Source organism: Temnothorax americanus, unplaced genomic scaffold (assembly GCF_048541705.1).
Source record: "Temnothorax americanus isolate GAGA-0224 unplaced genomic scaffold, ASM4854170v1 Scaffold13, whole genome shotgun sequence".
Taxonomy (NCBI): domain Eukaryota; kingdom Metazoa; phylum Arthropoda; class Insecta; order Hymenoptera; family Formicidae; genus Temnothorax; species Temnothorax americanus.
This window is the reverse complement of record NW_027509264.1, coordinates 683,912-696,724: the sequence shown is the minus strand read 5'-3', so window position 1 is coordinate 696,724 and position 12,813 is coordinate 683,912. Positions and strand designations below refer to the sequence as shown.

At 43.4% G+C, this 12,813-nt stretch overlaps 2 protein-coding genes across 3 annotated transcripts in view; one reads left to right on the top strand and one right to left on the bottom strand.

The window, feature by feature from the left end:
- LOC143893828 (uncharacterized) overlaps positions 1–12,813 on the bottom strand; it is a 203,448-nt gene that overhangs the window by 79,964 nt on the left and 110,671 nt on the right. The window lies entirely within an intron of this gene.
- The window catches only part of Sema2a (Semaphorin 2a), a 320,164-nt gene that overhangs the window by 290,886 nt on the left and 16,465 nt on the right, over positions 1–12,813 (top strand). For both annotated transcript variants that reach the window (XM_077399561.1, XM_077399562.1), the window contains one exon: positions 897–948. In XM_077399561.1, the coding sequence (XP_077255687.1) occupies positions 897–948 (52 nt within the window). The remainder of the gene's footprint in view (positions 1–896; positions 949–12,813) is intronic.

Here is a 12,813-nt window from a genome sequence, read left to right as displayed (position 1 = left end):
TCTCTTTTTATTCACGTTCCGCGAGCGCATTCCGTCTGACTGCGTATTTCTATTGAAACGCGATGATGAATGGCTATTGGGATAAAGTTATGCGGCGCGCCGGCGTTAATGTTGCGAAACACACACATTTGAAATCTGGGTAAATTCGATTTACGATCGGTGGCGCCCAGCAGCGCGTATACCTTTCACGTGTGATCGAGCGCAGCACCTCAGATTGCCGTCGCGCGGTGGTCGCGAAGAGATTTATATGAAAATCGTCGCAGTTTCCTCGCATTGATAACGACTGGCTTTGCTATATTGATCGGAATGCGTGAAACGTATCATTTCTAACGTCGAAACGTGAAATTAATGCCACGACAACCGAAGCGAAATTATTAATACTAATGGCAGTCCGTAACGACTTTCATATACGAGAACTTTCATGACGCGTTGCGTAATCCGCGCTGTTTATTTCGACTCGTCGATTCCGATACTTATTATGTCTTATCCGTCAGTCTCGAACGTGAACAACGCGATCTCTTCCGAGGAATAAAATTCTAATAAAAACAAACGGCACGACGTGACTTCGGCTACCGTGGGGTAAAGAAAATACAACGCAAAACTCGGTCAGAAAGGAGCTCGTCCCACTTTACTCTCCGGTCTCTTCTTCTCCTACCCTCATAGAAATTCCATGCCGTTTGCGCTGGCATTTGCCGTGGCGGAGAGCCGTAAGCAAAGTGCCGCGGTGCTACACAACCATACATAACCGTGGCGAGATAAGGTAGGGTCGAGTCACGGAGAGTAATGCATCTCGCAGACGTTGGGAATGAAAATTTACCCCTCGACCCTTTCGTCTATCGCGACCACGCTTAATTCGACCGTTACGCTAACACGAAACTTTCCTCTTCTGCTTTCAGGGACAAGATCTTCAGGCTAAATCTAAGTAACATCAGTCATTCCAACTGCGAGGTGAGTTGCCCAGACTTTTATACATGCCGGATCCTATCGGCGCGTTTAGCGCTTAATGCGATAACACGCGTCATCTTACGTTTGCATCGAGTTCATTGTTTACGTATTTGAACTAACGAATTAAACCCATAATTAAAGTCGCATTTAGCTCTAAACGTGAAAACGTGAATCCCTCTGTGTTTCAGCATGATGAAGCTTCTAGAAACAACTTCGTAGAACTTTAACAAGGTTTATAACTTTTAATTACGTGATACGTGCGATAAAAAGTTGAATTTTAATGTATTTAAGTGAACGTTCTTCGTATTTAAAATGTGAGGATAATAGTTTTCATAATCATACTTTAAAGCTGTCAAGTAATTAAAATGGAATGGAATTTTAGTATTAAGTGGAACGCGATTTTAATATTACCTATAGACTATAAGCTGTAAATTCATTTTTCTTGAACCGCGCATAAAGAATTCATTTGCCAGTAAATCTCAAAAAGAACTTTGTTCGCTGTAGCACGCGCTTCCTCCCCTCCCCCCGGCTGTCTTCATATCGATTAGCATTAAATGTCGCATAATGTTTGGTCCCCGTTTAAGAGAGGGCGATAAAACCAGACCCCCGGTCGTAACTTGGAAAGTGGGCTCCGCTCGTCCCCATAAAACTGTCAATCATGCATAGCCAAGCGAAACGACACCGACGTCATCGGGACAGCTGACGCGTATCTGCCGGCTAAGCGATCCATTGTAGTCGAACGAATCGTACAATGATTTTTCCACGCTCTCCCTTGCCCGGCGGGGGTTCGGTTTAAAAGCTCATATATACTGTATTCGCAAAGTGCATATTTGCGTATCGTACGAATTATGCATATCGTACGAGATATAAACAATCATAGGTGCATTTTAATTACGAGGCTGTTACACATACACACACAAAATTACAAAATGTTTTATTTTCTGTGTCGTTTCTTCTAAGCCGACACAATTTTTATTTTGTCATTCTTATATTTTCAAAACTGGCATATCAATAAATTTTTTTTTTTACGTACACGAACGCTATCGAGTGAGTTTTAGTAAAATACGGCGCGCTTGGTCGTTTGGAGATTGAATCAAAATTGCTACGTTGAGATTTTGCTCCCGATGCCTCCGCGCCGAGAACGGTGGTCAGCTGCCAGACGCTCATAGAGGCCGGAGAGGGAAAATTGCTTTTTAACCCTCCCCGTTTGCGACAAGATGCGACAAGTCGCTTCCACCTGGCGGTGGCTATCTATATACGATTCCGTTCATTCGGTTGACTCTAACCGGGACGAAATCCGATCGTGGACGTTGTTCATCGATTTGTTCTTTTCGGAGAGACAACGAACGCCCCGCGGCTGAATTGGAAAATCGCCGTGCTCCTCCACCTGCCTCGACCTGTCCTCGCTCTCGACCTATAGCTTCCGGCAAGAAGTTCGTATCTTCGGGTACTTGGCGCAACGTTGGAGTTTCCGTGCGTTATCGCGATTTTACAGTGTCGGTTTCTACTGCTAAAGAAAATAGGCGGTTACCTCGGACTTTCCTTGTGAAAGAGGTGAAGGATGCTTGAATGGTATAACAAAACACTTTGACCGACCAATGTATACATCCAGCGGAACAATTTTATTTAAGAGAAGCTTGTTCCGGATAATTTCGAGTATCGCTTTAGGGCAGTAAGCGTATTCTTCTTTAGAAAAAATATTAACACAAAGGTATAATTAACATGTTACTCTTTTTTATACGGATTTTACGAGATTATTGTGTTTATCGGTTTAATTTACATGGAAATTTCGATGAAGAAAGAAAAAATGATTTCTTAAACAGATCAGCAGACGGAAAAAAATAATGAAACGATGTTTCGACATTGGGAGAGAAACGATTATTTGAAAATCCAATTATATTTGTATCGTTGAATCCATCACTCGTCGCGAGAACGAAAAACCACCCCTAAATACAGGATAGATAGAGAGAGCGCATTCGCCCTGACATTTCTTATTGGCCTTCATGCCAGATGCGACGATTGTGGTAGCGCTGAAACTAATTTTAACATGGATGACAATGCGGTCACTGGACACATAGAAATGCGGGAACGCGAAAACGTCGAAGCGCAACGTTATAGTTATTCCTTGCCTTCGGGCGTTTCGCCGGATCGCTCGTGATCATTAAATAGATACACGAAGCGAATTGATGTACACGCACGAGTTATTCGGCACGGACGAGCCGTTTTGCCCAAGTTACTCCGGAGCGTTTTCACCACGGAGCGACATAGAGTTTGCACGAACGTATAACTTACGATCCACATGCTGGGTATTCACTGGGCAACTTTCGCGAAAATGTGTCAACGATAGCGACGAAGTTGCATCCACATGCGCCTCGAAGTTCGCGAAAATGATGAAGCAATGACGAAATAATTCCGACGATCGTCTTCGCCAGCGATAAGTAAACTTATTTGTTGTGCGATTATGTAATCTCTTATGCGTTAATAAAGCATATTGGCGTCCGTGTTGTAAAACGTGAAAACATTTAACGAACTGAGAACTTCGCTAGATTTATTTTTTTGGCAAATTTTATCTGATTCCGTTATTTCGTGATGCGAATGCTCAAGTCCATTCGGCTCGCTTACAATGAAACCGCATCGCGAGGTCGGTGTGTTGCCAGCATCACCACAGAGTTCGATTTCATTGAGAATTAACAGGCATGGAATTTCGATTTTTGTTCGTAGCAGTATGTGGCTAGAAAACGTTAACCTAACCTGACGCGGGTCTGAGCAGGCCACAGGAATCGGCCCCCTTCTTTTGTTCTCTCTGTTAAGTCTCTAGAGTATTTTGGTCTGCGGTGGATGTTGTCGTGGGGTAAACTGGAAAGCGAGATACGTGGACGCGAAGGTGAAGGAGACGGAAGAAAGAATTCCGCGCGGATACAATTTTGCATTTTACATACATGCATGATGATCGTCCGGTTGCTAGAAGCGAGAAGGATCGCTGCGGGTGCTGTAAGGGAGATACAATATCGAATGGGGTCAGAGCGAGTAGAAAGTGTAAGTTATATATACGTAAGTCGAGCAGGCATGTTAAAAAGAAGCGAAGCCAGGCGAGAAATATAAAGGCAGAAAATATCAAATAATTTAGAAAACATTGAGTTTGTAAATGCGCCGGATATATTAAACATTTTAAATGATATTTTATATATATATTTTATATATTTTAAATGATAAACTTTTCTACGACTATAGTGATTAATCTTACATCTCGCTTTGAATTAATTGGAAGTATGACAAAATATTTGTTCAAAGTTCTTGTTTTTTTTTTGTTTTTCATAAATTTCCGTTTGGACGGTAATTGAATTTGGTTACGTTCGAATAAGCTGTGAAAAAGAACAAAAACAATAGAAAGGCTATATTTCTCGAGATTTTAGATGTATGTGTACATTTAAAACGGCGTATTTTCGGGAGCGAAAGTGAGAAAGGAAATTTGGATACATTTGAGACGGGTCGAGGCGGGTCTCGATAACATCCGCTACAACGTGAATCTACCCTTCGCTCTGGAGACAATGCCCCATGCTAATCCTGCCTCTGTTACAATTTCATAAGGGGAAGAAACGTTTCGTGCGTCCGCCCTGAGGGACCACACGCGTTCCAGGCGAGTTATAGTACGTGGCTAGAATAGATGGCCGAGAGGTTCAAAGCTCGCATATCCTATACAAAGGGACGGTCCTGTACGACGCCCGAAGAATACATGCGGAACGAAAATGCACGTCCTTCCCCCTGGCATTTTAAGAGTGGCTAACAAGTCGAGATGTAATTAACGCGCATTTTTTAAGATAGAATTTATGATTTTGAACTTTTGCGATTATTCTAAACAAACCACGATAGATTTTATTAGTTGGATATTCTGTAGATTTTATGTTAGGGAGAGATTGAATACATTTATTCGAAGATTATAAACTATATGATTTGCATTTTTTTTATTGCACTTCAGTGACGCAGTTTTAGAAAATTAATAAAATAGATGCTTATATATATATATATATATATATATATATATATATATATAGTGAAAAAGAATAACTTTTTCAACTAAATTCAGTTGGTCGGTGAAAGTATAGCTGCATTAACCGCATCGTGGTTTTGAGCTATAACTGGGAAACCATCAGGTAACTCTACTTCTACGGGTGTGTCCATCCAATCTTTGTATCTTTATAATCATCTTTGAAGACGTGCATCGAACGATAAGACTAGCTTCGCTCAAGCTTACCTATTTTTTTACGCGTTACTTTGCTGAAGCTCTCAAGTTTGCGCAATACGGGAGAGAAAGAGGGGTCGATTTGCAGCGTTATGGTAAAACGGAATAGTCTGATCGATCCCGAATGATCGGCAGTACGAGCGTATCGATCGAGCCATCGTGGAAAAGGAGTCGTCCATCGTTGATCGCGTAACGAATTCCGACGTTGGATGTCCGGCCGAGACGAGCTCGGCCGCGCCGTGAATAAAGCATGCGGCTGTTCGATGGGAGAAGCAGGAAGCGATTGGAAGAAGAGCGGGAAGCGCGTCCGCAAGCGGAGGGCGCGCGAGAAGGATGGTAAATGGAGTAAAAGTCAAATGCGAAACTCGCCAAGAAAATCGGAATCTATAAACCACCGCTACGTCCAATAAAGCAACGTCCAATCGAGAACGAGTGGGGATTCAACGTCTCTCCGACAACGATCGCCTATACCCGCAACGATACCCTATCCGATACCTATAGAGCTGTTGCACGAAAATCATCCAACGCGGGAGATTGCCCTAAGACCGATGGACCAAACCAAGCGCGCAAGGTTCACTTGATGGCACTAAAGTATTAAGAAACCCTCCGCGGGATTTACACGGCTGTAAAATTGCGAATGGGATACAGCAGTCTCTCGCGTTACGGCGCGGGCGCTTCGATTGAAAGAATCCAGATGCGCGGAAGGTGAAAAGATAGGTATATACTTGACATTCCGATACACACGTACACGCAAGTGTACGTGACCGACATAAGCCGGGCACGTGTTTTCGACAACGCACTCGCGCGCTAGCAAACAATTTCGTCGACATCTGAAATATAAACGGCCGACCCTGAGTTGCTTGCTAAAATGATGATATTAAATATACATTTAGCACCGGGCCACTACGTGTATACGTAACTTTCTTGCCGTGCCTTCCTCGGGAACGTCTATCCCTAACTCGTCGCATCCGCCTTCTCTTAGCCATCAGCCCTCTCAACTAGGGACGGATGGGCCTTTGCCCTCCTGCAGAGTTTATTGCAACGATGAATACGATATAAGACTGTAGCGAAATTTTAGTTTGACAAGCTCCCCTCGTCCGCTAACAAATGAAAAGTTATTGCAAGATTCGCGAGCATGGCGTTGCCGATAATGCCTTTGAATTTTCAAATACTTTTAATAAAGCGCGATACGTCTTTCTTCGTGATGCAACAGAATTAGAAAGTCACGAAACAAGATACTTGTAAAATAAAATATTTCCAATAATATAAGTATAGTATACAGTATACTTGATATAATTTTTTTCTCCGGTATTTTTAGTACTCGTCTATTCTTTGATCTAAGCACGTCAGAACCATCATCATAAGCTGATTATCGCATATGAACGGCTCTTGTGAAGTACATAAATAGTACATACACATCGTAACGTTATCGACAAGCTGGTAAATTACATTATGCGCCGATATATTTACAGGCTATATTGAAAGTGGTGTTAAGCGCGAGGCGCGAGTATCGTCTTCCAAGCGCTCTCGTTTCGCTTCGACGAGAAATTAATTACAAGGCTTTCTTGCGAGGCAATGTGTCCCTCCGTCGTATATTACTCGCTCTCGCACCCTCTCGCAAACTCGCAAGCAGGTTACCGAATGGTCGCAGTTTCTTCGGTGTCTCACAGATGCGCCTTTATAAATCAGTTTCTCCTGTAATCAAGCGGAAGTATACTACCGTAGAGGCAAAGGACAACGCGAACAGCGAGCGCGAAATGAAAAATTTTCGAACTTCCGCTCGGACCTCTTGTTTCTCGATTTTCCAACTTGTCGTATACACTTCCCATTTTCTTGATTTTTTCTGTCCTCTTTTTGCTCGCGCGGCACCAACTTCGCGCGTACCAGAATTGAATTTGCCCTCGGGCCAGCGCGGCCCGACTTCTCTCGCTTCGTAATACCCTTTCATCAGATATGAGTTGCGAAAAACTTCTTGCCGGTAATTTATTTTTTCGTGCTCATTACACTAACTTGCATAGTCTCTTTCCCACTTTTAATTTTCGGTGAATTTTTTTAAATACTGCGGAAAGAACGACAAAAAATTACGAAGATATTCGATCGCGTACGAATCCTTTTCACATTTCGATACATCTCTGTCTATGCGCCTGTGGAAATCAGGAGAAGAACTTCGCGCGAAATCGAAGACGCGAGGCGAGACAAATGGAAAAACGAGAGACGCGCGAGAGGAAACTGCGTTCCAGGAGTGAAACGTGTCGGGAGTCTCTGTTCTTAGTCCACGTCTGAGGTGGAAAATCTTCTTCAGTCTTCGAGCAAACACCGAAATTGTAAACAGAGGATCCTCGACGGAGCTCACTACCAGACTCGTCCCAGATGGTGTTCCTCAATGACGTTGGTAATTGCAGACTACGAAACTGCCCTATTACCCGACGAAGTGACTGTCAACAGCACTTCCTCTTCGATCTTCGTCGTCACCTTCGCAGCTACCGCTGTTCCACGAAGTTTGGTTCACGTTATCGCTGTCTCCGCTATTAAAAATTTCTCTATTCTTGTTCGATTGTCGAATTTTTGTTTAGAACAAATTTTGTACGGAGTATACGCTGTATTTTGGGAATTATTACAGTAGATAAATAAGGACAATAGAATTTTTATTTACAGCATACTTATATGTAGTGTATAATATATTTAGAAAATTACTACATCAGTAAATTAAATAAAGATACAAGATATTCATTTATTATACTCGACTAACTGGCAATATGTTACAAATAAAAATCGCGACGTTTCGACTCCTGTTTTGAGTCCTTATCAAGTGAAATCTAAAAAATACACAGGAACATAGCGCCAATTCTTACATTAATTGTATGATTAAAGAAATGGAGAGCAATACCTAGATCATCAAAATAGAAGGAGTCGAAACGTCGTGATTTTTAGTTGTAACATTGCCAATTAGTCGAGTATAATAAATAAATATTTTGTATCTTTAATCACTGGCGGACGAAGCTATACAATTATTTTTGTTAAATAAAGATAACATAAAAAAGTTATTCCATCGATATTTTCCATTGTAACGCATTTTTCATATAATATCTTATTTATAATTGAAGACTCAGAAACTCATCGCTCTTAATCGCTATTAATTGTTCCGTTTCTCTCGGCATTCCTCGCGCTCGTTCGTTTTTGTCATGCGAATCACGAGTCGCGGCAAGAAAAGGTACGATACGCGCACATGGTTATAGCAGTAAAAAGAGGTAGAACAGGGAAACTCCCGTGCGAGAGGAAAGGCGTTGCACGGTGCGAGTGAAACTAGAGTGCCTTCTCTCGCGAATTTATGGTGAAAGTGTTTAAATAGCCATACAGACCCTCCATCGTCGTCCTTGTCGCCGTCGTCGTCGTCGTCGCCGTCGCCGTCGTCGTCGTGTAAAATGCTTCGTCCCAGACTGCCATTAAAACGCTCGTGGAGAAAAAAGGACGAAAAAATATCGCGGTGCTCAAATACACTCCACGGCGCAACGACGAGAATCGCGCGAACGATTCTAAATTGCTCAAAGGAGTTTTTACGTTACGAATGCTCTTTTAAGTTAATGAGGATGTTACTCGGTTACGCGGTTATAAAATCGCGGACTAAAATGAGCTCTCAAATGGATTGTCTGCCGTGGCGCAGTGACATAAATAGGTACTAAATTGACAAAATGTAAAGGTGGACTGTCAATAGAGCGATTCTGAGCAGTTTAACGGAGCGTGTTACGCGCGTCTGCGCCACGGTAGAAATCAGATCGATAATTTCTTATCTCCGGATGGAAGCTACGTCCTTCGCGAACTTATCGACGTGCTGGAACTTTAGTCGTTAAGGAATTCCTTTTGGTTCATTGACTTACCCGTAATTGATACGAATAACCGAAAAGCTTTCTGTTGCCCCGCAGAAGCCGATCCCCGCGGAGAACTGTCGATGTGTCGGCGCGCATCGCGCATCGCGAGAATTGAGAGCGAAGCGTGTATCATTTCGCGAAGGCAGATTATTTATTGTTCGATATTTGATCGATGACGATGCGACATCGGTATGCATTGGGGTTGACCCTTCGAAAAACACCCTCTTTCGCAGTACAGATAGTGCCAGCGCTGCCGGCGTAAGAAGTAAATCACAAAAATGGAAATCCACGATATCGGATTGGAATCAATATTGAATGCAGATTGAATCCCAGGCTCTCTCACTCCTTTCCCCCTTTTTTCCCTCCGCACGTCTCCAACCGTGCGAGGCCGCGGTGCGGCGGCGGCAGGGCGAAAAGGTGCGGAGTGACGGCTTCCATTAGGAAAAAGTGACTTACGGCGCCGATCGACAACGAAAGGCACTTTTCGTCCTGCTGAAATGTCAGGTCAGTTTGCGAAAATTTTATGCGTAACGAAGGTTACCACCTGACATGACTACGAATCGGGGATGTAAACGTCATCCGGCGCTAAAGGGACAATATGAAGTCGGTGTTGATCGTACGTCATCTCTTTATGAATTTATCATGAGTATACCTTTGCTCTTCGTACACCACTCACGTTTCGATCGTACCATCGAGCTCTTCTTCATAATTTCTCTTAAAGCGTGTCAGTTGAATAAAAAGATCCGATATAAGGAAAGGAAAGTTTCGAAAAAGCACAAAGATTTTTATAAATTATTTGACGCAAATAATAAAACATATTAAATTTGTTCTCTCCCTCGGCCGCACCGTGACAGTATATGTGGCGCGTGATCAGGAGAACCTGAGGGGATCCTGTCTCTTAACGGTCCAATGCCCGGCATTACTATTTGATGAGATAAAAAGCGCCGCGGTGGCCTCGACTCGTGAATTTTTAAGGGAGCCTCGCAGGTACTGTTACGTTCCTCGAGTTTCCGAGGTTAGGGGGTGTCGATACCCTAGGGGATGCCACAGTAGTCTTCTGTCTTTAATATTTTAGCACGGTAAATTATACGATTCCTCATTCCCTCTCTGTGCATACGTTGATCTTTCACTTTCTCCATCTCCCTTATCCTCTGACGTAAGAAGACTCTGGTAAGAACTTTGATCCGCGTAAATGTTTTTTTATTTGTCGTCAGAAAGAAAAATCATGAAATATATTTTTTTTATTATTTAAGTAAGCAAATAGCGTATCTAGTATCATTCCTAGAGATGATAGTGGAAAATCGTAACATTTTTATTAAAGTAAATTAGAAGATTAATTTAGCGATTCACATAATATCTCTCGGAATGAGTCATGCTTGAAAATAATTACAACCCGCTTGCGTGTTTTCAACGCTACGTTTATAATTGCCCGGCGCCAGTACCATTGGAAGCAGCAGTATAAGCTGAAAAGGCGAAAATCAGCAGCGGCATCGACAAAGGCAGAGACACGCGAATGGTATAGCACGTCTTCGTTTCGAGGAAGCTAATCATCTGCGAACCGTCTCTGGTCATACTGCAGAAATGCATACGCACGCACAGACAGAAATTTTCAACCCGCATGAATCGCGCGATGATTAAGCGCGGAGTGTAATGAAGAACTTTTGGACGTTTGGACGTCACCTCTTGCCAAGAATTTAATCAATCCTACTTGAATACCGAAAGTCTGAAACTCGTCTACTCCAGTGTAAGTCTTCCAACGAAAGAAGCGAATAAGAGAGGCTTCCACGCATGACGAATAGAAAGAATTGAGTGCAGTCGAAATGGGAGTGCAGCCGTAAACGTGGTTCAGAAACGACGTCTTTTTCTTGAGATAATTTCAAGACATTATTTTCGGAATTTCGATGTTATTTGGTTGATCGATCTCTATAAATTTTCCAACCAATATCGAAATTCTTGAAAACATACACTCCCGTACTTCCTAGTTCGTAGTAATAACGTAGAACGGATGTGTTAATGACAAGGGGGTAATATGACATCTAGACCCTGACGCAAGAATGATAGGGGAAAATCCGCGACAGTCAGATTCCCGGAGTTTAGAGTAGGGGCACCACCGGCAGGCGAGAGGTGATGGAAGATATTTCTGTTTAATAGTCGGCGTATCACGCCGGTAATGGAAGTCGAGGCGTTTGCATGCCGGTAGGAACGCTCTGGCGCTATAAAGTTAATGGCGTCGTAGGCGGCGCGATAAAATGATGCATCGCGGCTTCGGGCTTGGCGACAATATTATTGCCGACAGCTGCATCTACGTGTACCCTTCTAGATCTCTAGCGTCCGAATTGGTAACTCACGAAGGAATGCGCGTGCATACGTGTTTTTTTTTATCCCAATCGTAGTATCTCACTCGAATTGGATAAGGATTATGATAAGATATGCTGACGAGCATGTTTTACGATTTTGACGAGATCACGCCACGTAAGATCGCTGTTAACGACATAACGTCAGTTGCAATGTTTAATTAGAAGCGAATGCATGTAATCCACGTGCTCGAAATCAAAATCCTGGGCTTTAAAAGTAGTATTGCACGTTGTTGTGCAATGTTAGTGTATTCTGTGGAAGAACGCGAGGCCTGGAAGCTTTCTCTCTTTCTATCTCTTCGTCCCTGCCGCAAGATTCTCCATCCACCGACGGCACCGACTGCCTTTCGCTATTTCTCGTCGTCTTCGTGCTCTCATCTCCGTGCCGAGCTTACAGACGGATTGTAATGATTAGTATAACGAGGAGATCCGCGGGAGGGGCTTATGGGTAAGCGCGGATACCGAGAATTGCTCTGCTTTTAATTACCGCCGAGCTACCGGCTGTGTACACCGACGCCTTAATGCACTGCGGTGCTTAACGAGTAATACATCGTTATCAACGCCCATGCGGATGGCGGAGGAAGATTCGGATCGTTAAATAATTTTAACGGTTTTCCAAGGTAAACGTTCGTCTCGCATTCGGGCCAATCCCGTCTTCTCGAGCGACGGTGAAAGACGGTAGCCTGATCGAATACCGATCGATGGAGGCTCGGCAAATCAAGGAGAATAATACAGGCGCGAGTCAGATGGAATAAGGTGGCTCGCAAATAGCCCATTATCACCGTTCTATTATTCCGCGTGTAACGTACACGCTCATCGGAAACTCCGAGTCGAAGTTACCGCATGAGGAGCGCGATTACTTGAGCGGAGCTAGACGCGTCTCGCTGTTTGTAAGTGGATTATGCTTATAATGGGGCATTCCAAGAGCGTTCCGAATATTGCGTCCGTGTATATACCGTGTATATACGCCGTAACGCCGAGGTAAATCATGTTCGTATCCACTTCAACCGCGTCGCCTGGATTCTCGCCAACGTACATCCTATTCGACAAATTGTGCTTAGAATGTGACTTTCGGAGTTCAGCGAGTCGTATGTAGAAACAATATTGTCTATTTATCCGCTCCGCAATGCGGAGATTTCAATGCGTTACGGTTGGCGCGCGGAGTTCATTCGCTTTGGAGTGTAAAATTGCGTACGACGCTACATACGACGTCTCCAGTTTACTACTCGCGATGCAGTACCAACTCGGAGTATCTCCCGAGAACGGGAATGAATTACAGATCTTGATTGTGCCTCGTAGAATCTGTTATGATTCAACGTCCGTCGTCTACTCTCATCTGTCTCCACTCGTTCAGCGTTCGTCGCGACGCGGGGCGATTCTTTTGGTAATTTATTGGTCGTAGATCAAC